This window comes from Podospora anserina, chromosome 7 (genome assembly GCF_000226545.1).
Source record: "Podospora anserina S mat+ genomic DNA chromosome 7, supercontig 1".
Taxonomy (NCBI): domain Eukaryota; kingdom Fungi; phylum Ascomycota; class Sordariomycetes; order Sordariales; family Podosporaceae; genus Podospora; species Podospora anserina.
The window spans coordinates 448862-471804 of NW_001914854.1; the positions used below are offsets into that span (position 1 = coordinate 448862).

The window sequence follows — 22943 nt, forward strand, 5'->3', positions numbered from 1 at the left end:
ATAGCTCATGACATTCCTCGAATTGGAGGAAAGAAAAGTGCCTCTGTACTGAAGTTGTGAGGCCGTATCTTGAACCCAAGGTAGGTTCGAGACCTGCTGGCGTCAACCTGTGGGGATGCGGGGGATAGTACAGTGGTCACAAAGTAGAAGGCTGGGCAGCCGAGCTTCGTTAGGTTTCCCAAGGCTTGGATGGTCTTCTATGTGAACAACGCATCATGAAAACTATGACAGTATCCCAGCTTTCATTGGAAATTACCTACTTAGCAACTCCATCAACTCTTCAACCACCATTTTTGTGGTCATTTCTACCATCAGAAACGTAGCTTGTCTTGGCACTGAGCCAACACGCGCACAGACCACCGTCAATGACCTCATCGAAGCTATTCCCACCCTTTTTTCCCCTCCTTCAACACACTTTGTCAACAAACAGCCCCCTCCTCAACCATGGCGACCACCCCCTCCAACAAAATGCGCCCAAAGCCCCATCTCCCACCCAACCTCCCCTCCCTCGTCGCAACCGCCTTCTCCCGCTCCGTCGCCACCAAAACCGTCAACTTCTACCCCACCTCCGTCACCCTTCTAACCATCAACTCCATTCCTGTATGGTTCCCTCTCCCTTTTTCCGTACCTTCCCCCCCCCCCCCCCCCTCCCTAACTAACATGTCAGTTCCAACTCCGCTACTCGCCCTCCCTAGCCTCAAAACCCAAACCCCCCAGCGTCACAACCCCCAAGCTCTTCTTCAACCCCTTCGCCTCCCCCACACAAGAAATGCTCATCACCCCTTTCGGAACGAGCCCCCCATCGCACAACCTAGTCCTCAACAAATTCGCCGTCGTCCCCGAGCACTTCATCCTCTCCACCTCAGCCTTCAAACCCCAAACTCACCTCCTCGAAGCAGACGACTTGGCAGCTGCCTACGCGTGTATTGATGCGTACGCCCGGCACAACAAAGAGTTGTTCGTCTTCTTTAATTCAGGAGACCACAGCGGGGCGAGCCAGCCCCATCGCCATCTGCAATTGCTCCCGGTGGAGAACATGAAGGAGGGGTTGGAGGGGGAATGGGATGTTCTTGCTAAGGGATTGACAGACCCAAACACAAGGGGGAAGTTACCGTTTGAGGTTTTTGCTAGGGATATTGAAGGGTTGGGTGGTGATGGAGAGGAACTGAGGAGGGTGTATCTGGAGTTGTACAACCAAGCCTGTGAAGCAGTGTTGGGAGTAGCGGAGGATATCAAACACGAGGGCGAAGCGCAGATAAGTTACAACCTCGCCATGACAAACAACACAATGGCGGTGGTGCCGCGGTTGACAGAGGGAGGGGTGGTCAAGGATAAAGACGGGCAAGAGGTGGGAAACCTAGCGCTCAACGGGACTGTCCTCGCGGGGACGGCGCTGGTAAGGTCAGAGATGGAGTGGAATGCCCTGAGAGAGGATCCAGACCAAGTCAACCAAGTGTTGGGGAGGATAGGTGTGCCTAACCGGGCCAGGATGTAAATACGCCCACAACTCATTATGCTAATAACTACTTCTTTTTGTCTGCCACCTTCCCGTTTTTGAACACCACTTTACATGCGTTGGATACCAAAATAGGCCAGCCACCCGTATCGGTAAATAGAAAACAATGTCATGAAAGGAAACACACCGAGCAACTCATTCAGCAGCACAAAAAGACACATCACTCACGACCATACCGACAACCACCCCCTTGCCCCCGCAGCATGTCCCCAAAAGCCGCTCTCATGACTCTGGTATTCTGCTCAAAGAACGGCACCCTGGGATCCTTGCCCAGCGCCGTCTGCTCCCCCACCAACTCATCCCACTTCTTGCGGCAAGTCGAATTACCAAAGTGATAGCTGCCCCCGTTCTGGACAATATACTCGGCCACCTTCTTCCACGGAACCTTGGTCGACTGTGGGCCATCCGAATTATTGTCACGAATCGAGGTAGGGGGTGATAGCTCGCGGACACCTCGCTCGAGAAGGATCAACTGGTATTTCACATGTACATCAGCCTCAAACCTTTGTTGTTGAAGCCCAAAAAAACTTACATCCATCTCGGACCACTCCGGCTTCCTCACCCTCTCCTCCCTACTCTTGGTCAGAGCACGATACCGGCCTCGGAGAGTCGACTCGGCCTCAGTGTAGCCACCCTCCTGGCGGATTTGCTTGTACGTCATTCCCTTTTGCCGGCTGGCGATAAGGAACTCGTCCTTGGCCTTGCGATCGGCCAACTCGGCCTCGGTCACTTCTTCGCCGGCTTCGTACAAGGATGGACTCGGACCTGGCGTAGACTGAGAACGAGTGCGAGGGTTCGGTGTCAAGGCTGGCAGAGCTGCGGGATGTCTCGGTTTGGCGGCCAGCTTGCTGGTCTTTCTGACTGAAGGTGACATGGGCTCGGCTGAGCTCTTTGACCGGCGAGACTTGCTTCCTTGAGGGGTGGCCGGTTTTTCATTGCTCTTGAGCACGGCAGCTGCCAGTAGGCGTGGCACCGGTCGGTCAGGTAGAGTCTTGCGTCCTTTGGACGGGCGGTGTTGCTCGGCAATTTCCATGGGATGAGAGGACGTAGCAAAAGAGGACGAGGCAATAGAGGACGAGTCCGCCAGAAAGCTTGTTCGGATGGACTCGGACGATGAGGCATGGGGAAGATCAGAGTCGCAGGCACAGGATTGAAACATGGGCAGATGATTGTGTACCGAGTTCGGGTTCCAGATCCAAGCATCGGCTTGGTGTGGGGAAGCAGGTCTAATGCACGGAAGCGTCTTGTTCCCGAGGTGCTCTTTCGATGCTGGCCAGGGGGATCGAAGAGGTTCGCTGCTGTCTCTCATAGCCATGGCTTCCAACATGTCTGACGCGCCAGTTGACGAGAAGCTGCCGCTGGAGGAATCGTAAAGCATATTTGGAAATGGGTTGCTGAGATAGTCGAAGTCATCATCCTCCGACATCGCACTTGGAGCAGAGAATGGGAGGTCTTGCAGAGGAAGTCCATGACCCAGCCCATGGTCCGTTTGTGGGAGCGTGTTGTGGCCCAAGGTGTAGTGATGGCTCTGATTGTAGTCCATCATCACAGCGTTGGCTCCGAACCCGGTCTCTTGATCCCAGTGGTCTCCACCATGAGAAGAGACAAACGAAGTTACCGCGGCCGGTCCACCGCTCTGTTGCCAATAGGAGGGGTTGGAGAGGCCCTGTTCAGAAAGAAGGTTTGCGGTGGTCGACTCATGCCAGTTTGTCCTCGGATCTGTTGGCTGAGACTGAGGGTGGGAATAATGTGAAACTGAAACATAAGGTGAAGAGCGATTCAAACCAGTCTGTTCGTCTGCTGCCTGTTTTCGATCAAAGTCGCACCTGTCAGTCGTCCAGTTTTACAGACGGGGCAGCAACAAAGAACTTGAAAAAGAAAAACAAAAAAAAGAACGAGCGACAACAAGATGACAAAACAATCAGACGTACCAGAAAAGTCGCACTGTTGCCTATGCTGCCTGATCGCATGGGAAAAGCTCTCTGATGGTAAATCCCAAGGCCAGAAGGTGGCGAGTGCTGGGATCCACTCTCATCGACCCCGTTGGTGTTGAGCAGCGAGGTCGTGTTGAAAGACATGTCGTGGGGCATGAGGAGCTGTGGTGTTTTAGCGATGTCTGACTTGAATTCTGCTGCCCAAGCTGCAGAAGGAAGAAGGTCCTGTACAGGCCAGAGCATATCTACCTGGGGTCTCATCAAGTTGATAAACAAGTCGAGGCCGCCCTTCGCCGGCAGACCGCACTCGCCTCTGCTGTTCAACTCCCAACCATCCAACTGTCTTGCTTGTCTTTGGCTGGCCTTCTTGCCACGGAGCCCCTCTCTTCTTCTCCTGTCTATCTTCACCGCTGCTTTCGATTTCTCTGCTGCTCTCGAATTGGGGATGGACGTGCCCCAATGACCTTCGTCCATTTGTGAAGAGCCCCGCTTGAAAAGCATGGAGCGACTGGTGATGATGGGTATCCGGCTTGAAAGGTTCGTCGGGCAGCTAATGCCGCAACGTTGAGCGGTCAAGGTGAACGATGTTGGTTCGTTATGCAGGTCTGGTGTAGCTTCCCGTTGAAAAGAACCGCTGGGGACGAAGCTCAGGCCTCTCTGATAGCTTTGGATTTGGATGAGCGTTGAGTTGACGACAGTTGGAAATGGAGTGACGGTCTGTCAGGGATGACTTCAAGGAATAGGCGAGGGGGTAGCTAGAATAACAAGGACAGCTGTGGCGGTTGAAAAGGGCCCGCCAAGGAAAGGAAAGGAAGTCGGAGCGGAATGACATCTTTGCTCCCCACCGTGTGACGGCCGACTTGAGGGCTAAAACAAGGGGATAGTTGACTTGGCTTTCTCCCCAATCTGATATCTCATTTCTTGTAGATTAGCAAAGGGGCCATTGTATGCCACAAGGTCCCAAGCTTGCTCGAATCGGACGACAAATTCCCGAAAAGAGAACCAGACGGCCTCGAGCCCCGAGCTGAGAGTCTGCCCACCTACCATAAACCACCTACTTTGCTGTTGATCAAGTCCCCGTCCTTATGTCCACCGGCCCGCATCACGATGGGGCCCGGCCGAGACTGCCGTAACACATCCCACACCTCATAACCCCTTTGGGACTCATGGATATTAGATCGCGGGGTGAGTGACCAGGATAGGACGTGGATGTCGTAATATCAAGTTTGAGGTTCGCTCACTACGGGTGGCAAGACTGGTCACGGCCATCTGCCTATTGGGGGAATCCGTGTGGGTCTGTCTGTCTGGACTTCGCCGTTGACGGCTCTGCCTGAACGGTTAGCTACCGCCAACCAGAGCTCTCCTTGCCCAGCCAGAAACGATCAGTACATGGGTAACCAATTGTTTGATTCCAAATGTGATGGATCAAGTGAGGGAGACACTTTGAGCAGCTGCAAACAGGAGATATCTCCGGAACGACGCATGGTATGACCTGTGTCGTCTGGACGGCTTCGGCCGCTTTCATGATGGATCTAGCGAAGCAATAGGCTGTGCGCCAAATCACTTTGCATGCTGTTCTGCCATGTGGGCAACAGGAGAGCAAGTAGCTAACGACCCTCGTGGGTTTGAATCAATGTTTCCAGGTTGTGGGAAAAGGAGCGGGCCGGTTGATCGTGTTCGATTGGCGAGACCAGGCTGGTGGTGATGGAATAACCCCGGGCTGCAGCTATGGCCTGCATATGTCAGTCCTAGTTGGGCGCATGCCACGAACGAGTTTACTGCCGCTCGCAGATCTGACCCACTGCCGAGAGAGACAAACAACAGAAGTATCACATCTTTCAAGAGTGCCCCCCCACTCCCAGTAGATGGGGAGACCTACAAATCGAGACCGGCGAAGAAAGCCAAATGCAGTTGCAGATTCCCCTTTGGGAGCCCCCTACATCCCACTGGGGCCGGGAGCTATCTCGGACATACAGTGGTGAAGGATCATACCACCCTTGTCCTGGCAGGGGCCGTTTCCCACACGATGGCTCGAGGCATGCGAATATCCGTCGAGCTGTCGCCGCAAGCCTTAGCGGGTCACGGCTTGTGTTCCGGATAGTTGTGCATTGGGCGCATAATGGCGACGACGAGACGACAGATGTTCGGATGAGGTGGAGCTGAGATGGACTCGAGTCTGAATTCGTCATATTCGCCGCAGGTCCGACGGGAGACCTTATTTCTACTCTCATGAATATCTGACATGTCTGATGACTATGAGCAGAATATTTGCGGGGTTGCGTTCGAGGGGAGGCGAGGGGAAAGGTCGTTTGACGGGGATGGCGATGGGGATATGCCGTTTGATTTTGGTCTGTCAAAGAAAGTAGGTCCAGTTGCAGAATGCAGATTGCGTCCGCAGTGGAGATGGGAGGTTCATGGGTCACACACAGGCTAGGTTTGGAGGAAAAAGTCGCTCACTCGCTCTCTTCTTGGACGAGGAGGACCTTTTGGTCAGTGACGGCCCTCTGATTGGCCAGTGCCGATAGCATAACCCGGAAGGCACTGAGCAGGGCAGGGAAAAAGAAACTGACAAGAGCTATCCGTTATCGTGCCCTCCTGGCTATCTGAGGCCTACAGCCTGTTTGTCTGAGCCGTGAAATTCGCCGTCTCGGAACCATCCCATCTTCACCCGCTGCCCGAGTGGAGCATATGCCCTTCAAACGGTGCCTCTTTTCTCACCTCGTGCCAGGACTGTGGGCCAGGACTGTGGGCCTCAGGCCATCAAAACTTGGGCATCATCGAGCATCCAAGCTACATCATCTTTGAAGCAGCTGCAAAGCTACCTGTCAAAGTACGTACCCATTTCACAATGCTGCCATTCCTTCCCGGCCCCGAATTTCCAGCTGCTGATCCAAAACACTCGATACCATCTCCTCCATGCTGTGCCATCGAGTGATGCCGAGCTCCTTCTCGGTACGGCTCGTATCGACAGTGAAAGGCTCGTCGTATGGGCCCTCAATGTTGACGGGTATGGCGGGATATTTTGTCTTGACAAACTCCACAACATCATCATAGCATGTTGGGTCCCCAACCACCAAGTATTCAGTCACCAACTCTTCCCGACCCAACTCCACATCAAGACTTCGCAGCACCGTCAAGCTTACATCACGGACATCCACCATTGACGCAGGCACAACCGGCTTGCCACCAGGGGGGTTGGTGAGAGTTGCCATGAGATAGGCATTGACGCCGTTTGGCTTGGATGTTTGTTGGGTGAGATCCCTCCCGAGGACAAAGGTCGGATGCAACGTCACTAAGGAGAACTGAGGCTCATGAACCCGCATCCATCCAATCGTGACTCGATGAGCGAGGATTTTGGAGGTTGCGTACTTGGCTCCATGGCCCGCGGGGCCAGACGGGAAGGACATCTCCGGGTTGATGGCAAGGGTTGGATTGATACCGGCTATTGTTCAAACCAGTCCGGTTTGTCATTCATAATCTGTTTGCGGGACTTTATTTGGATTGCTTCGCTTACCTTTGACTTCCAGACCAGGGGTGTTCATGCTGTCCGGGGGCATCAAGGCCAAGATGGACGACATGATGATTACTCTCTTCACGGCCGGCGTCTCCGCAGCAGCATTTAATATTGCTTCAGTCCCTGCGACAGCGGGTTGCAGATATTCAGTCTTGAAGTCGTCACCTTTGCCTGGTATGGGTGAGGCGAGATGGAAGATGGCATTGATATCGTTGGACAGAGCGGACCGAATTGCCTCGGCGTTGTCGATGTTGGGGATGACGGCAAAGTCGAGCTTGGAAGCGTGCTGGGGGAACCGTGCCTTGACCTCCTCAACTTGAGCCTCCCGCCTGACACTCAAGCGAAGTTGGTGGCCCGCCTTGAGGGCATCGAGCACGACTTGAGAGCCGATGAAGCCGGTGCCGCCGGTGATGAAGATTCGCAACGCCATGATCGATGTGGTGCTACTGGCTGGTGTTGTGATATGAAAGAAAGGGGTGCTTGATACCTTAAGTAGGTGATACGATCTCTGGTGTCACGTGATCTCTTCCCCTCGCTACAATGAGATTTGCCTGTTGGTCATTAGTGATACATGGTTGGTGTGTTGGGCGCAGAAAAGGGATCAATAATCACTGCGTTGATGTAACTTTGCTGAGCGAATAATTCTCAAAACCGACAACACGTGTGACGTGTGGAGAATGTTGATGATTACAACAGCATCGCATTGTTGATCAGTGATCATGTATGTAATCACCACCTGGCCTCCCAGGCCATGCCACCTCGGCATCATTATTCAACAAATCCATGCCGACAAATCAATCTCTGGCGTGATGTGTCGTACATTATACTTGCCCTAATCAAGACGAAATGTTACAAAAGAGCATGACTGCTCTCCAATAGCTGGCACCTCTCACTCTTCACTTCCAAACAGCATCGCCCCTCCACCCTCTATCACCCCCAAACCACACCATGCCCCTCTGGCTCATCTACCACCCCCTCCAAACCTTCACCACCCCCGAATCCAAATCCGCCCTCGTCAAATCCATAACCTCAATCTACACCTCCTCCGGCCTCCCCGCCTTCTACGTAGTCATCAACTTCATTCCCCTCTCCCCCGATGACAACACCTTCATCGGCGGGGAGCCCTCCTCTGCCCGATCCAAACCCTTCATCCGCTTTGTAGCCGAGCACATCGCCGTCCACGTCAGTCAAAACCCCGGCAGTCAAGAGCGAACAATCAAGCGGATCGACGACGCTTTGCGACCGCATGTGGAGGAGAAGGGGTATGACTGGGAGTGGCACGTTGACGAGACGCCTAGGGCGTTGTGGAAGATCAATGGCTTTGTTCCGCCTCCTTGTAAGCAACCCCGAGACGAGATCGAGGAAAGGAGGGGAGGATGCTGACTAGTGAACAGTTGGGAGCAAGGCCGAGAAGGAATGGGCTGAGTTGAACAGGCCGGTGCCGTGGGAGGAGGAGGAAAAGGAGGGAAACCAAAGGGGTGATCGGAGGTATGTGGTATCGATGTGATTACAAGCGGTATGCTATGCTATATGTATGTCCAACGGCACCTGATCTATCCTATTCTTCTCGCCTTCTATCGCTTTCAAATCCCGGGCAACCCAATGATGCTCCTGAGGGCGGGCACGTTCCGGGGGAGAATATACGTAGTGTACAGAGCCGTCAAGGCGACAAGCAGCCCAGTGAGCTGTAGTCAAAGTTAGCCTCTCTTCACTCGACATGACAAGAAGCGAAAACATACCTTCTCAAACCAAGTATGGAAATAAATCGCCGTCATCAACAACATCCAAGCACACAACCCCACCACTCCCACCGCCACTGGGGCCCCAGGGGCCAACCCCTCCATCACCCCCATCCCCCTCCCAATATCCTCCCCCTGATACCTCACCTCCCTCTCCACCTCCGCCGTCGCCCCCTTAACCGCCCCATCAGCCATCACAACCGCCCTCTCCTCCCTCACAAACCTCACCCACCTTCCAACAACCCACCCAACCTCCTGCAACAAAAAACAACTCCCCAACACCAACAAAAACACATGCCCCGAGATATCATGGACCCCCGACCACCTCCCCCCAGCACTCTTGCACGCCGCCGCAGTAAAAACCTCCTTGACACCCACATCCCCCGCATCCTTCTCGGAAATCTCCGCCATCTTAACCTGACACTTCCCCCCCGTTAAACCTAAACCCCCTATCGATAATCGCCGGCCCAAAAAACCACTGCGTCACAAACACCCACCACGCCGTCACCACCGCCCATCGTATCGTCGCCCGGCTCTTTTGCGCCGATGTCCTGACAGCGGGGTGCGTGAAAATAAAGAGGAAGAAAGAAAATGTTATCCACCCCCACCCGCGCTTCACAAAGAGGACGTTGAAAAGGTTATTTTTTGCGGGCAAAGTAGGATGGGGAGAGGGAGCCCTGGTCGTGGGATTGGGTGAGGGGGTTGTAGGTGGAGGATTGGACGTCTGGAGATAAGACGGCGAAGAAGGTGCCGAAGATGAGGAGGAAGGGGTAGATGCTCAGGAGGGCGAGCTCGGTTGGGGTGGGGAGGAGGGGGTTGTTTCTTGGTGGCGCGGTTCGGGTTGTTGTTGAGGAGGAGATGTGGACTGTTTGGGAGGAGGGGGAGAGGGAAGAAGGGGAGACGTGTCGGCGGGAGGGGCCGGAGGGCGGTGGTGGTGAGTCCATCGTTTGGCCCGTCGTGTTTTTCTTTTGAGGATGGAAAGGTTTGTTGGGTTATACTCGTTCGGGTGGAGTCGCGTTTGGTGGTTGCATTGGAGAGGATAGCAAGAGGTTCGTAGAGTAAAGAAACAGGAGTATTAAACACGAGGATAAAACGTCGTTGCGAGAGCGCAGGCTCGACAAAGAAGCTGGCTTGGTGATGTTTTGGAGCAAAGTCGCAAATCGCAAATTCGAAAGCTATGACGTTGTTCAACACTGCCTTGGCAACTGCTTTGGACCGGTCGTGATCGCGCCGAGGCTTGTTGATTATGTAACATTCGCCGAAGCTCGGACCTCAACGCCACGAATCCCCGAGCACACAAAAAAACGGGAGGCGGGAATGGCGTCGTTTTTTTGTCCGATTCTCATCACAAATGATCAATCACACGTCAAGAAAATGACATCTCAGAAAAATACGCCTCGCAGCCATTTTTGTTTGTACTACCTAGTAAGTTCGTGTTGTCCACTGCGCTGTATAGTATCCCCTGTTTTCCCCAGCCAGCCACGGCTCTCAAATCATGCATCCATTCATGCAGCTTTCCCCCCTTCCTAGAACGCCATGGCCCAAACAAATGAACATGGAGAAGAAAAAAGAAAAGAAAATCATGGGTAAATGCCGCTTGGGCCACAGTTCGAAGAAGAGAAAGAAAACAAAAGACCACCAATGCAGATAGAAAGAAAAAAGCACAAATCCATGTCCCACCCCCCGCTTTCTGTCCCTCAGGGTATCTCATAAACTAATCCCGCGCAATCCCATCCCTTTGTTTTTTCCCGTTTCCTTTATCTGCTCCCACAGGAAGGACGGTTCCCAGTAGAACCCTTCCCAGAGGAAGAACCCCTCCCAGCCGCGCTCTAGGCAGCCTGGGCCTGAGGCTCCGACGTGAACAGCGCAAGGGTGGCGCAAAAGTTGTTCCTGTTGTCCTTGTCGAGAGCAACGCCCTCGCCGTTGACAGTCAACATGTTGACGCTGGCCTTGGTGCTAAGGCCGTAAAAGTGCACCGCCGAGTCCTCGAGAGACACCATGTTGACCTGGCAGTCCTGGCTCTTGACGCAGTCCTGGCCGTAGTTGTCAAAGAAGGAGTAGAGACCCGCGCCGTAGATGAAGATGTCCTTGGAGTTAATAGCCCGGACACCCCACGCTCTCTTGCAGGTCGGGTCGCTCGAGTTGGCGCACGACTTCTCAAAGTCAGGGTCGGCATAGGTGGGGTTGACGGTGAAGGGCTTGGTCGCGTCGGGGTTGCCTTGGAAGTACGGGGTCTCGGTCTGGATGAGGGCGAGCCAGATGTTGGAGGCGTTGTTGAACTGGTAGTTTTGGAGGACCGAGTGCTCAGAGGCGGTGGCCCAGCCCCAGACGGGTCCTTCTCCCTCGATGAGGACACCGCGGCCGTTGAAGACATCAATCTGACCGTCCTTGGCCTCGGGCTCGAGAGAGTGGTCGGCAACCCAATACCACGTGTTCTCGAGGTAGGCGCTACCACCGGCCGGGATGTGGAGCATCATGAAAGAACCAAAGCACTGCTCGGGAATGGTGTTGGTGACGTTGGGGTTCTTTGCACACTGCTCCAGTTCAAGCTCGGTGCCGCGGTACCCACCGATGCGGGTGTGGACATCCCAGAGGCCGGCAGCGCCAGGCGTAGTACCCTTGACGTTCCACTCCATGATGATGGCGCCGGGCTGGGGACCAGCAGTGCCGAAGATGAGATCAGACATCTCAACGTTGCCAACATCACCGGGCTGGCCAACCTGGAAGACGGGCTTGGGGTTGGCCTGGTCCTTGAAGAACTGGTCACCTCCAGCAAGGATCAGAGGCCAAATCTCGCCAGTGATTTTGATGTCCTTGGGGACCTTGACAGTCTTGGTGATGATGTAGGCACCATGGTCAAAGTAGACAACTTGATCAGGAGTAACGCTGTCAAAGATCTTCTGGATGGCGTCGGTGTCGTCCGTCTTGCCATCGCCCTTGGCACCTTGGGACTTGACGCTGACAAAGTTGCCAACCGGGACGTCCTCGTATTGAGGCTTGGTGCGGGTGAAGACCTTGCCAGTGGCCTGGTCGAGCAGAGAGGCAGGCTTCCGGACGTTCTGCTGGGCGCTTTGTACAGCACGGCCGGCAGCAGCTCCGCTGACAGCTCCGCCGTAGGTCTTGCCTTGGACGAAAAAGTCCACCTTTTGGTTGCCCTCGAGAATCACAGACTGGGTGGCATTGTTCAGAACAGCCTGCTGAGAACCCGAGAAGTCAACGTTGTCCAGAATGAGGGTGCCATTGGTCTGGGGAGAATCGGGGTTGTAGGCAGTCTTGATACCGGTGGGGGTGTTGGTAAAAACGCTGTCAACCATCAAGACAGACCCGACAGTCTGACCCTCAGGCCCACCGTTGGACATGTCAATACCGACTTGGCAGTCGTTGATGTGAACGTCCTGGAAAGTCCAAGCCCAGTTCCAGTTCATGTAGATGGCAGTCTGGCAGCGGTTGAAGGTGAGGTTGCGGGTAGTGAACTGCTGATTGCCAAAGAAGGCACCATACTGGCCACCATTGAAAGTAAGATCAACCATGAAACCGCCGGAGCCGTTGTCCATGAAGATACCCAGCTGCTTGTTCGCGGAACCACCGTCCTCACGCATGTTGAAGACAATATTGTGCAGACTGGTGGCCTGGGCGACCTGCCAGTGGATGCCGGCACCCTTGTCGAATGGCATGTCCTTGATGTCGATGACAAAGTTGCGAACCTGGCGGAAGAAGTTGTTCTGGTTGGTCCACCAGTTGCGGCCGTCATTCTCGTAGGGATCAGCGTCAATCACGGCCATGCCTTCAAAGTCGGCGGTGGCCTTGAGAGTCGGAGGGTTGATGGCATCACCGACCATCTGGGTGTAGTAGTAGGGAATGATCGGCTTGCTGACGCGGTAGGTGCCGGGAGGGAAGTACACAAGACCGGGAGTCGTGGTCTGAGAGGTGCAGCCGAGACCACAGCGGTTCTGGTCGCTGATGGCCCTGTTGATGGCCTCGGTATCATCGGTGGCGCCATCGCCCTTGGCACCGTAGTCTTGAACATTGCGGAAGACCTTGTAGTTGGCAGGGTCGGCGTTGAAGGCAGCATTACCTTGCCGCTTGATGGTACTGAGCCACCAGCCAGATTCCTGGCGAGGGGCTGGGGCCGCAACGGAAGGTGAGACGACCCCTATCGCCAGTAATAGTAACGTGGAGAGTTTTGAGAGACCCATCGTGGTAATGCCAGCTATCTCGTAATGGTGGTGCTGTCAAAAGTGAGTGTTATGGTGTAGAGTCGAAAAGGAAGTGGAAAACTGAGAAGATGTTAGACCAGCTATTTTTCAGAAGTGGGAAAAAGGAAAAAAGGAAAAAAAAACAAGAATGAGTGTCCAGCTCCAGCTGAGTGTGGTGTCAAGTTTGCTTAAGCAGCGAGGAAGAAGAAAAGACAAACGAGGAAGGTGCGAAAAGAAGAAATATAAGGTCGCGTGAAGCAGAGCGCGCGTGCCAGGCCGTCAAGGTGCTCGCCCCAAAAATTGGGATGAATGGCATTGTTGGAAGCCAGAGCAACCTTTGCCATCCTCCCAGGTCCCTCTCTTCTAGACAAAGCTATGGAGGTGAAGCTCCATGTGGTTCCCACGCTCCACTTCCATCACTTGAGTGTTTGTCCATGTGTTTATCCCAATGTAGAGAGCACGAATAGAAAGGTGATCAGATGAAGACTTACTTTGTGAAATGTGCCGGCCCAGCCAGGTTTGCTGATTCACTGCCGGCAGAGAGCGACTCGGGAGTGTGAGGAGAAGAGAGATGAAGTGACCGTCAGATTGGGATGTTGGAAGATGTGGTAGTTAAACAGCCCAAGCCTGTTGTTTACGCTGAGTGAGGGTGAGAAAAGGGTCCGGGGGCTGCATTGGTGTCCGGCGGCATCCAGTCTTATACTGCATGTGTCGGTCCATGTGTCCCATGTTTCATCAGACAGGGTTTCCTGGACGTATCTGACGGCATTCATAGCTGGTGGCAAGTGAATAGCCGCCCCATGATCACTGCTGTCTTGCACCACGCAGGTACAAGCACGACAAGGTCCGCCGTGACAGCAGTACCAACCTGGCCTCGGGGGATATGTGGGGTCTGGACAAGCATTGATCTGCCGCCGGGTGCCTTGAAAGCATAGGAACGTCAGCCTTCCCCACCCCCCCATACCGGCGCGAGGGGCAGTATTGTCACTGGCGGGCAGAGGGGGGAAGAGGTATGGGGCAAGGTACCTGGGGTGATGGAGGCGATGACTCTTGGACAGCTCATGGGCGAATCATCATCCCATGGACCTTAAGATCTTGCATGGTTGACAGCTCTAGAAATCGGGCCTCACTCGGTGGGGACTGATCTTGAAGAAAAGAAACACGGGGTTCGCCGGGCTCGCAATTGGCTGGGAGCACCAGGTGGTCCAAACATGCTACCGTAGCAGTAGCTCCATAGCTCGGCACAGCAGACAGCAGGCAAGCTCTTGGGTCTGGCGACAGGATAACAAGGCATCAGACGGCACGACCAGGTGGAAGGTTGGGCAGGATACAAGGTTGATATTCAAGGGGGGTTCTTCATGCAACCGTCGATCGCTGCGGGTGCTGTGGTGCTCTGGAATGGAATGATGTCTCCGTGTCGGTGTTGTGGCGCACACAGGGGGCGGCTTCACAGGGACTGGTGGAAGATCGCCGAGGCGGGTCTTGGCAGAGATGGTGGCTTGATCTTATCTTGTGGAGTGCATCCACACATCAAGAACCGAAGCGCTTGGGCCGTGAGAAACAATTGGCCACTGGACACTTGGAGAGGAGAGAAACTGCGAGATATTACTTTGAGGCGGTGATGGAAAACTAGTGGTGTATGTAGAATTCGACCGAGAGAAATTGACTGGTGGTGCCCTGTCTATTTCTTGATGGCCTCACCATCTCTTGCTGTGTGCAAAACGACCGCCGGTTGTGGCAGCGTTTCAAAACCCAGTGTGGGGTCTCTGGGGATACCTTAAAGTAGAACTCCACTGGCTTTGTAACCCCACCATTCCCGGGCGGCTCTTCCCAGCCATTCAGTGCCGCCCCCACCACCGTCTTCTCACACACATCCACACATGCACACACATCACAGCCTGTTCTGCAGTGTTTGAGAAACTTCCCCTTGCGGACCTGCCGCCCGCTGTGAGTGGCCCATTGCAACCCATGGCGCCACCAGAGGCATCTACGCGGCGTAGAACAGGGGGACAACTGCCTCCCGTTGCTGTCGGCAGACGTCCTCCGTCGTACTACCACCCTACCAATGCTTCGTGGCTTACCTCCGCGTGTCTCACAAACTTTGAGTGCGCTATAATATGGGACGGAAACAGCAAGCACCCCATAAGGTAGCCAGAGCACACCCATAGCCATTCTCTTGGCCATGAGTTTGCCGCAGATATATTGACCTCCTCGCTTGCTTCCTTCCTCAGGGTCATTTATTTCTTCATCATCAATCTCCATCACATCACAGGCAGGGCAGTTAGTTTGTCGTCCATTCCAGGGTTCAAGTTACTCGGCCGAACCTACACAAACACTTGCACAAATTTCCTTTTCCCCTTGTTCTTCAGCTGCCTACCTACGTTTGAGTATCCTCTCCCAACTTGACCTATTCTCCGTCCAGGAACATTTCGGTCTGTCTCGCGGCCGTCTTTTTCTCGCCGGTGAATATCTTTGTCATCACCAGCCATGTCTCTCGATTTGTTCCATCATTCTCTTCTTGGCAGGCACATGCAAGACAAGTCACCAGTAGAGCCGCCGCCAGACACATCACATCGTCAACCTGAGACACTGGAGGCTACGTTGCAGTTACATGCACACAGTTGAGGGAGGGGGGACTTTCGACTCGATGGTGGAAGAATATTCTTGTTCTGACCTCAAGATTCTCTTGCTTTCAATACTTTATGCATCGACGTCGCCTTGTTTGCCGTAGCCTCCATGAAAATTCCGCCGACGATAACGTTTGATCATAAGCCCATTCCTTGGTCATCATATATCCGCCGCTGCCAGTCCAGATCCTCCATTGTCAATGGGACGTTGTGGCAACCGGCAAAGCGGTGGCAAACCCTCCCGACTCGCGGGCGGCACGCACGGAACCCATCCCCTGACCACCCTCTCGCTCTCGGTCCTTTCCCTCCGTTTGTGTCACCGGACCGGTCGGCAGGCCAATGGCACAACTTCGGGGGTCAGGAGAAGAACCAACAACTCCTTAACAATCCCAAGACATACATAATATTGCTTCCAGACATATAAAATAAAAAACCCCTCCCAAAAAACGTGGTCACCATGACACAAACAAACTCTATCCAGAGCCTCGCTCCTCCACAAACCCCTCCCAGCAAAGCCAGCCACGTGTCCTGCCTCCTTGAGTGCTCTCCTCTTCCTGCCCCTTTCCTCCTGCAGTGCCCATGTCACCCCGTGTTGACCAAGAGTCCAACGTGTGACCGACTGAATAGCATCAAGCAGTGCCTTCACGTCTCCATTCACAGCATCAAATGCTGTCTAATACCCCAAAATTCCTCAACATGTCAAAAGCACACAGAAACGGCATGATTCCCTCCGTGAGCTTATTTTTGTTTTGTCGGTTGTGAAAAAAAGTGTAACAATTAAAATACTTCTATAATAGCAGAGGCACCAGTCCCCTGTATCTCATCTCTACCCCTGATAAACCGCGAAAAGCTCAAAGACTTTGCAAAAAAATTTAAAAAAATTTAAAAAAGATGAAGAAAAAGAAAGGCGTCGAGATGCTCGCTTCCCTTGTCTCCATCCAATCCATCCACCCATTCATTCAACACTCATTCCTCCATTCTCCCACTCGGAACCAACATACATATCCATCCTTCCACACATATCCAGGACATACATTTGCCCTCATCCTCGTCAATCTCGTCCCATCCAATCCGTCCGTCCCATCCTGCCCAAAGAGAGAAGAAAAAAAGCACAAACAACTCCCCAGTCGCAATGCAAAATGAACAAGACAAGGCCAGAAAAAGAAAAAAACCAGCCTCAAAAAGCAATGGCTAGTCCAAGGCTCCCTAAGTGTAAAATGCCAGCAATCGCTGATGCCGCGCCCAAAAAAGACAAAATCACCTATGTCAAAGCCACTCCTGCTGCTGCTGCTGCTGTTGCTCCCCCCTACAACCCAAACCCAAACCCACCTCCTCCACAACCCGCCTCCTACTCTCCAACATCTCCACCCCCTCCACCCCCGCCCCAAAATCCAAAATCAAAATCTTTGGATCCTGCCCCGAACTCACAATCCTCCTATAATCACTCTTCGCACTCAAAACCCAACTCGAATGCCACTTTGGAAAATCCAACAGCGGCTGCCCTGTCTCCATATCCCAAACCTTAATGTCGCTATCATAGCTCCCGCTCACCAGCCGCCCCGACACAGAGTCCACGTGCAGGCTCCTGACAAGGTTATCATGCGCCTTCATCTCCCTGACACACTCTCCCGTGTTGGCGTCCCAGATCCGGATGATCTTGTCGTTGCCCGCAGACGCGATCCACCTCCCGTCTTCGGAAAACTGGCTGCACGCCAGGCCCTTGGTGTGCCCGACGAATTCTTGAATGTTTTTGCCCGAGTCAATGTTCCAGAGCTTGACCTTGAAGTCGCCGCTGCAGGAGACGATGGTGTTGCCCCGCATTTGGACTGCGTTGACGGGGCCCGAGTGGCCGCGGAGCTGCTTGATCAGGGCGCCTGTTGCGCGGTCCCAGACACAGATGGAGATGTCCTTGCTGCAGGTGACAATGTGCTTGTCGTCAAAGACGAGATCCAAAACAGCGGCCGAGTGGTGGGCTAGTTTGCGGATGGGGCGATAGCCGGAGCGTATGCTGTAGACGATGCAGGTCGCGTCCGAGGAGCCGGTGACGAGGATTTCGTCGTCGTACTGGAGGCAGAGGATGGAGGCTTTGTGGTGCATGGAAGGGGAGAGGATGGTGGGGACGGAGTGGTGAGCGCGGACTGTGGCGCGGGGGAGACCGTCGGGGCCAGGAGTCGGGTCGAGGTCGGGGAGGTGAGCGTAGTGAATTGGGTTGCCGCTGGGGTCATAGACGATGGAGAGGGCGGGATCGTTGACCACTTCCGGGGAACCGATGACGAGTTTGCAGGCGTAGGTGCGCATATCCCAGACCCGGATGGTGCGGTCGCGAGATCCGGTGATGATTTTGTCTCTGTTGTTCGGTTAGCTGAGCCACAAGATGAAAGACAAGAAGTAAAACATACTCATCGAATTGCAGGCAATAAATGCTGTCGGTGTGACCGTTCAAATACACCGGGCGAGCCTTGCCCTCTTTCCAGTTGCGATCGAGCTGCTCCTTGGCCCTGTATATGTTCTTCCAGTCATTCCCGGGGTGAACAAACGGAACTCCCAAACCACTCCCGGGCTGGATACTTCCACCCGTGGCATAAGCCGTCGTCTTTTCCCGCAAGAACGACTCCCGCCAGACATGCCGGTTCTCGACAACATGAGCCCAGCGCTTGTTGACCAGACTGGCCGTCCCCAAAGTCGGGCCATCGAGCTCGGCGAGGATAAGAATAGCCAGCTCCGTTGGCAGCTGCGAGATAAAGTCAACCTTGACAATGTCGGTCTTCTCGCTGCTCCCATAAGATGACAGCTCGCCCTTGGAGCCACCACCCGCATCGATCTCGGAGGAGCTTGTCAAGGCAATTCCGATGCCGCTCTCGCTGTCACCAAAGAAATCATCATCGAGCCAGCTCGGGTGCGGCCTCTGGAACTCCATAAATTCGTATCCTTGCCTACCACTGCAGGCAATGGCTGCCGCCGCTTGCCTCGCAGCAGCACCCGTGTTGCGCGGGATAATGGGAGGCTGCCCGCCGGACCCGGGGACGGGGAAGGTCGGCGATTGGATGGTCGCGAGATCATGTCCAAAGGCGCGCTCACCATGACCGGTGTACAGCACCCTCGAATGGCGATGGAAGCTTGTGGCTTGCCGCAGACGGTGCCATGTGGAGTGAGACGTGGCAGGTCGGTCGCAGTTTGCCGGGGACGAGCTCAGAAAGGGGGACTTTGAGTCGTGGCTGTCTGTGGAAAAGACCGTGGAAGCGGGGATCGAGGTGCGCCGGTGCATGAAGCCTTTGACGTTTGTTTTGAAAGAGACAGAAGCCCGTCGGAGCATCCTCTTGATGTTTCCCTGGTGCGGTGCCTTGGAGGAGCCGGGTGCTCCGTCGTGGTCATGCACATGGACATGCTCCCGCCCGGAGAAGCCGTGGCTCCTGCTCTTCTCCAGAGACAGGCGAGCAAAGTCTTCAAAACCATTGTCCTCCAGCGCCAACAATCCCGAATCCTGTCGCGTCGCAAAAGACAAGCTCACGCCTCGAGCGCGCGACGACACGGGGTGCGCCGAGTTGCGCCTAGGGCGAGTGGATGACTGGGTGGACATGATGACGGACGCTTTGGAGAATGTAATGCGGAGGAAAACGAAGCGGATGGGTCAAGCCGACGTGTGTTACGGCTTGGGCGTCGTCGTCGTCGTCGTCGTCGTCGTTGTCGAGCAGAGAAACGGCAGAACCGAGGGGCAGGCTCGAGCCCGTATCCGTAGTGGAAGCCGATTAATGGTGATGGAGCGGTCTGCGTGATGCGCCGGCTCCCAAGGTTCTGTCTGTGATGACTGACTGACTGCCCTTGCCCTCGTAACGGGTGACTTGACGATGGGCAACCTGCGTCCCCTGATATGATATGCTCGCTCGCTCCCCTATTTACGGATGTCACTCTCCCTCGGTCGCGGTGGCGGATAGCGAACGGGTAGGTCCCTGAACAATTTTTCAGGGTCGAAGGGTCGAATCGAGAAGGTCGGGACGTCCTGGTTGGCAGGGCCTTGCATGGGCAGACCAGTGGGGACGAACGGATTTGAGCGATAGCGTGCCTTGATCTCTGGGGGGCGAACTGGCACTCGGCAACGAGAAACTTGGAAAGGGGGAGTAATGGATGATCGACTTTCTGTTGGTCCTGTCTCTCTCCAATCTGTCTGTTGCGACGCAGGGCTGGAATCTCCGAGTCAGGGCAGGCTGAGCTGTTTCTTTGTCTACGGCAGGGGAAACAACATCGACAACAAAGGCATTTAACGACGGACGGGTAGATTAAAAATGTAGGTGAGATTGTAGAGGACAGAAAAGAAAGAGGGCTGATGAGAGGCGTGTGCGGCACCTGAAGAAGACTGCTTCTGTTTTGGTTGTCTTGGACTCTTGTTGGGGGGGACTCAGGTGCGGCACGGCCTGTGCTGTGGTCCAGGCTCAGGGCTTGGACTTGGCTCTTGGCAGTGCTTGTTTGGCCGGGTGACCAGAGAGATTCTGCAGATGGAGGAAAGGGATACGAATGCTTCATAAGCATCAAGGGATGCTGCCAGGTTTACATTTTCTGTTTTGGAATCTACAGGCGGTGAGATGCATGCTACAAAAGCGCGGTGGCTGATGTGTATTTTTTTTGTTTGTTGACGTTAATGCTGTTGTTGCCTTCAAAGTTAGCGATGGGGAGGCGGGCTTGGAAAAGGCCAATGTGAGGAGATCGGTAGCGATGCAAATCATTTATCCAAAACGGTAACTCTACACTACAAAAGACCATTTGGTGTCTTTGCAACACTCAGGGTCTTCAGGGTTCTCCAAGCCGCCCAGTCCTCGCTTTCTAGGTGCTTGCGAAACTGTATGTCTACACTAACTTTCTGGTAAAACAGATCTAGCTGGGTGCCCGAAGCCACGAGGTGGTGGCCTTGCTCAAACGGCTGCGAAAACCTTGAACAATGGGGACATCCTCCCGTCTTTTTCTCGCCAGGGCAGACAAGAAAGAGTTCCCGGAGTGGCCGTTCCCTTTCTTCAGGAGCAGCACACCGCTTTGTTATTTTGTTGATTCCGTTCTGGAAGCTGGTTGGTGGTTGAGACACATCTCTCTGCACGTCTCACCGATACCAGAGCCACATTCAAGCCTCTCTTTGGTCCTCCTCAACCCCGCCATGGCCCGCCGACGTGAGGCGGGGAGCTGAACTTCAGCCAACGGCCTTCCCCAGATTTGCTCAGCCGCAATCCCGGACAACGGCCCACAACATCCTTCCACAAGGTCATCCCTGGAACACCATCTCGAAGTCTCATTCTGGTGGGGTCTTGATCTTGGACGTCATTGGCTTTGATTTCTTCTTTTATTTGGCAGCCGACACTTCGTACCAAGATGCGCTGTCTTCGGGAGTTGTCGACGCTGACATCATTGGACAAGATGCCATTCCAAACTGGATTGCGGGATATCTGGCCGCCGCCAATCAGCCTTCAGGGACACTACCGCGGCGTGATTATGTCAGGTCTGAGGAGCCTTCACATGATTCCACTTTGCCCATCACCAGTTCAATCCGCTGACTTGACCCCTCACAAGTGACGACGGCGTCAAGAAGTTGCCGTCAGATTGCAGCAAGATCATCATCAGCAAACCAGTTCTTGAATCTTTCACTTAACACACAATGGCCACGACTTCAAGTGCCTTTCCTCCGCTTCCTCTACCTAATGGCATCATCGAAGACTACATCGACTGCACATCATCTTGTGGTCTCACCTTCCATGTGCTCAAAGCAGGAAAACCAGGAAAACCCCTCGTTTTATTCACCCACGGCTACCCGGAGCTGGCCTACTCATGGCGCAAAGTTCTACCCGCCGTTGCCGAAGCAGGCTACTTTTGTGTGGCTCCAGACCAGCGTGGATACGGCCGAACAACTGGGTGGCCTCGGAGAAACTTTGAAGATACCGACCTGGCAGAATGGTCTCTGACAAATCTAGTGCGCGATTTGGTGTGTCTGGTTTACAAGTTGGGATATACCCAAGTACGCAGCATTGTTGGGCATGACTTTGGCGCTGTGAGCGCTGCCGTGGCGGCCTTGATACGGCCAGACATGTTTCTCTCCACGGTTCACATGAGCCACCCTTATCACCCCCCTTCAACTCCCCCTCTCAGTAGCCCGAAGGACGGAAAAGATATACACACGGATTTGGCTGCTCTTTCTCCGCCGAGAAAACATTACAAGTGGTACAACTCAACTGCTCCGGCTGCCAAGGATTGGGACGTGCCACCCCAAGGGCTTGAGGCCTTCCTCAGAGGCTATTTTCACCTCAAGTCGGCCGACTGGGAGAAGAACGAGCCCTACCCACTGGATGCCTGGACTGCGGACCAGTTGGCGAAAATGCCAGAGTACTACATCATGCGCCGAGACCAAACAATGCCAACGATGGTCCATGAAAACATGGTGGGAGAGGATGCTTCCAAGACCGAAAGGTGGCTGAGCAAGGACGAGATGGAGCTCTATTGTTCTGAGTGGAAGCGAACTGGCTTCCAGGGCGCTCTGAACTGGTATCGAGCACAAACCGTGGGGGTCCAGGATAACAAGAAGGCTGCAGGTGACATGTGGCTATTTGCTGGAAAAAAGATTGAGGTTCCGGTTGCATTCATCAGCGGAGTCAAGGACTGGGGAAACTACCAACGACCTGGAGCTCTCCAAGGGTACGAGAACGAGGAATGGGTCAAAAACGGAATGTTCAGGGGCGCGACGTTGGTTGAGGGGGCTGGACACTGGGTACAGCAAGAGCAGCCGGATGCTGTGATTCGGGAGATTCTCAAGTTCCTCCAGTCCCTGTGATCGACTTTGTTCTGGAAGCAGATCGAAGGACTCCCTTCCGCCGCCTTCGCTTGCGGCTGATGTTTGAAAGCCGGACCTTGCCGTCAAGCCGAGGATATCGTGTCTTCCATGCACATCTCAAACAACTCACCGTTGGGGGCGGGGGGAGGGGTGGTCAAGAACGAGCCGATAAGTCCGACCTTCAACAAAGAAACAGCGAAGAATTTGCAACCACATCGTCATCACGGCCTGGATGGAGACACGCCGAACCCGGAATGCGTATATTGCTTTAATATCGGAGCGGACGGAGGTCCCACCCGCCAGGTCAGGGCGAGGTTCTAGAAAGGAATTGGTTGTTCTCTGCAGGAACGCCTCATATCGAGGCAATATGTGCAAATGACCGCAGCATCCTCATCTTCTCTATAGCCCGGTTTGCCTCTTCTGCCAAGGTTCATTGCAAGAAAGTCTGATAGGATGCTACAACGTTGGCGCAGCTGTGTAAGCGTCCGCAGACTGAATATATCGTCACATGGCCAACGGGAAACAACAACGTGTGTTGAACAAGTCTGTCACGGAGCCGCAAAGTCGGTACTTTGAATTTATCCCCATCCCCAGTCTCATGCACACGTTGTCGGG

The 22943-nt window shown here is 54.1% G+C and overlaps 8 protein-coding genes across 8 annotated transcripts; 3 read left to right on the forward strand and 5 right to left on the reverse strand.

Annotated features, from left to right (window-relative positions):
• Nucleotides 1-444: 444 nt before the first annotated feature.
• On the forward strand, nucleotides 445-1495 carry PODANS_7_3650 (uncharacterized protein; the record flags this gene model as incomplete). Its single annotated transcript, XM_001907615.1, has 2 exons — nucleotides 445-600; nucleotides 668-1495. The coding sequence occupies 2 exons, from the start codon at nucleotides 445-447 to the stop codon at nucleotides 1493-1495; spliced, it is 984 nt and encodes a 327-aa protein (XP_001907650.1).
• Nucleotides 1496-1676: 181 nt separating this feature from the next.
• On the reverse strand, nucleotides 1677-3062 carry PODANS_7_3640 (uncharacterized protein; the record flags this gene model as incomplete). The annotated part of the gene is made up of 1 exon (XM_001907616.1): nucleotides 1677-3062. The coding sequence occupies one exon, from the start codon at nucleotides 3060-3062 to the stop codon at nucleotides 1677-1679; it is 1386 nt and encodes a 461-aa protein (XP_001907651.1).
• A 3231-nt stretch (nucleotides 3063-6293) lies between these two features.
• Nucleotides 6294-7394, reverse strand: PODANS_7_3630 (uncharacterized protein; the record flags this gene model as incomplete). The annotated part of the gene is made up of 2 exons (XM_001907617.1): nucleotides 6294-6892; nucleotides 6965-7394. 2 exons carry the CDS (start codon nucleotides 7392-7394, stop codon nucleotides 6294-6296), a joined length of 1029 nt encoding a protein of 342 aa, XP_001907652.1.
• Nucleotides 7395-7912: 518 nt separating this feature from the next.
• PODANS_7_3620 (uncharacterized protein) lies at nucleotides 7913-8347 on the forward strand (the record flags this gene model as incomplete). Its single annotated transcript, XM_001907618.1, has 1 exon — nucleotides 7913-8347. One exon carries the CDS (start codon nucleotides 7913-7915, stop codon nucleotides 8345-8347), a length of 435 nt encoding a protein of 144 aa, XP_001907653.1.
• Nucleotides 8348-8661: 314 nt separating this feature from the next.
• PODANS_7_3610 (uncharacterized protein) lies at nucleotides 8662-9114 on the reverse strand (the record flags this gene model as incomplete). The annotated part of the gene is made up of 1 exon (XM_001907619.1): nucleotides 8662-9114. One exon carries the CDS (start codon nucleotides 9112-9114, stop codon nucleotides 8662-8664), a length of 453 nt encoding a protein of 150 aa, XP_001907654.1.
• A 1418-nt stretch (nucleotides 9115-10532) lies between these two features.
• Nucleotides 10533-12899, reverse strand: PODANS_7_3600 (uncharacterized protein; the record flags this gene model as incomplete). Its single annotated transcript, XM_001907620.1, has 1 exon — nucleotides 10533-12899. One exon carries the CDS (start codon nucleotides 12897-12899, stop codon nucleotides 10533-10535), a length of 2367 nt encoding a protein of 788 aa, XP_001907655.1.
• Nucleotides 12900-16792: 3893 nt separating this feature from the next.
• Nucleotides 16793-19103, reverse strand: PODANS_7_3590 (uncharacterized protein; the record flags this gene model as incomplete). Its single annotated transcript, XM_001907621.1, has 2 exons — nucleotides 16793-17873; nucleotides 17926-19103. The coding sequence occupies 2 exons, from the start codon at nucleotides 19101-19103 to the stop codon at nucleotides 16793-16795; spliced, it is 2259 nt and encodes a 752-aa protein (XP_001907656.1).
• A 2058-nt stretch (nucleotides 19104-21161) lies between these two features.
• Nucleotides 21162-22328, forward strand: PODANS_7_3580 (uncharacterized protein; the record flags this gene model as incomplete). The annotated part of the gene is made up of 1 exon (XM_001907622.1): nucleotides 21162-22328. One exon carries the CDS (start codon nucleotides 21162-21164, stop codon nucleotides 22326-22328), a length of 1167 nt encoding a protein of 388 aa, XP_001907657.1.
• Nucleotides 22329-22943: the final 615 nt, after the last annotated feature.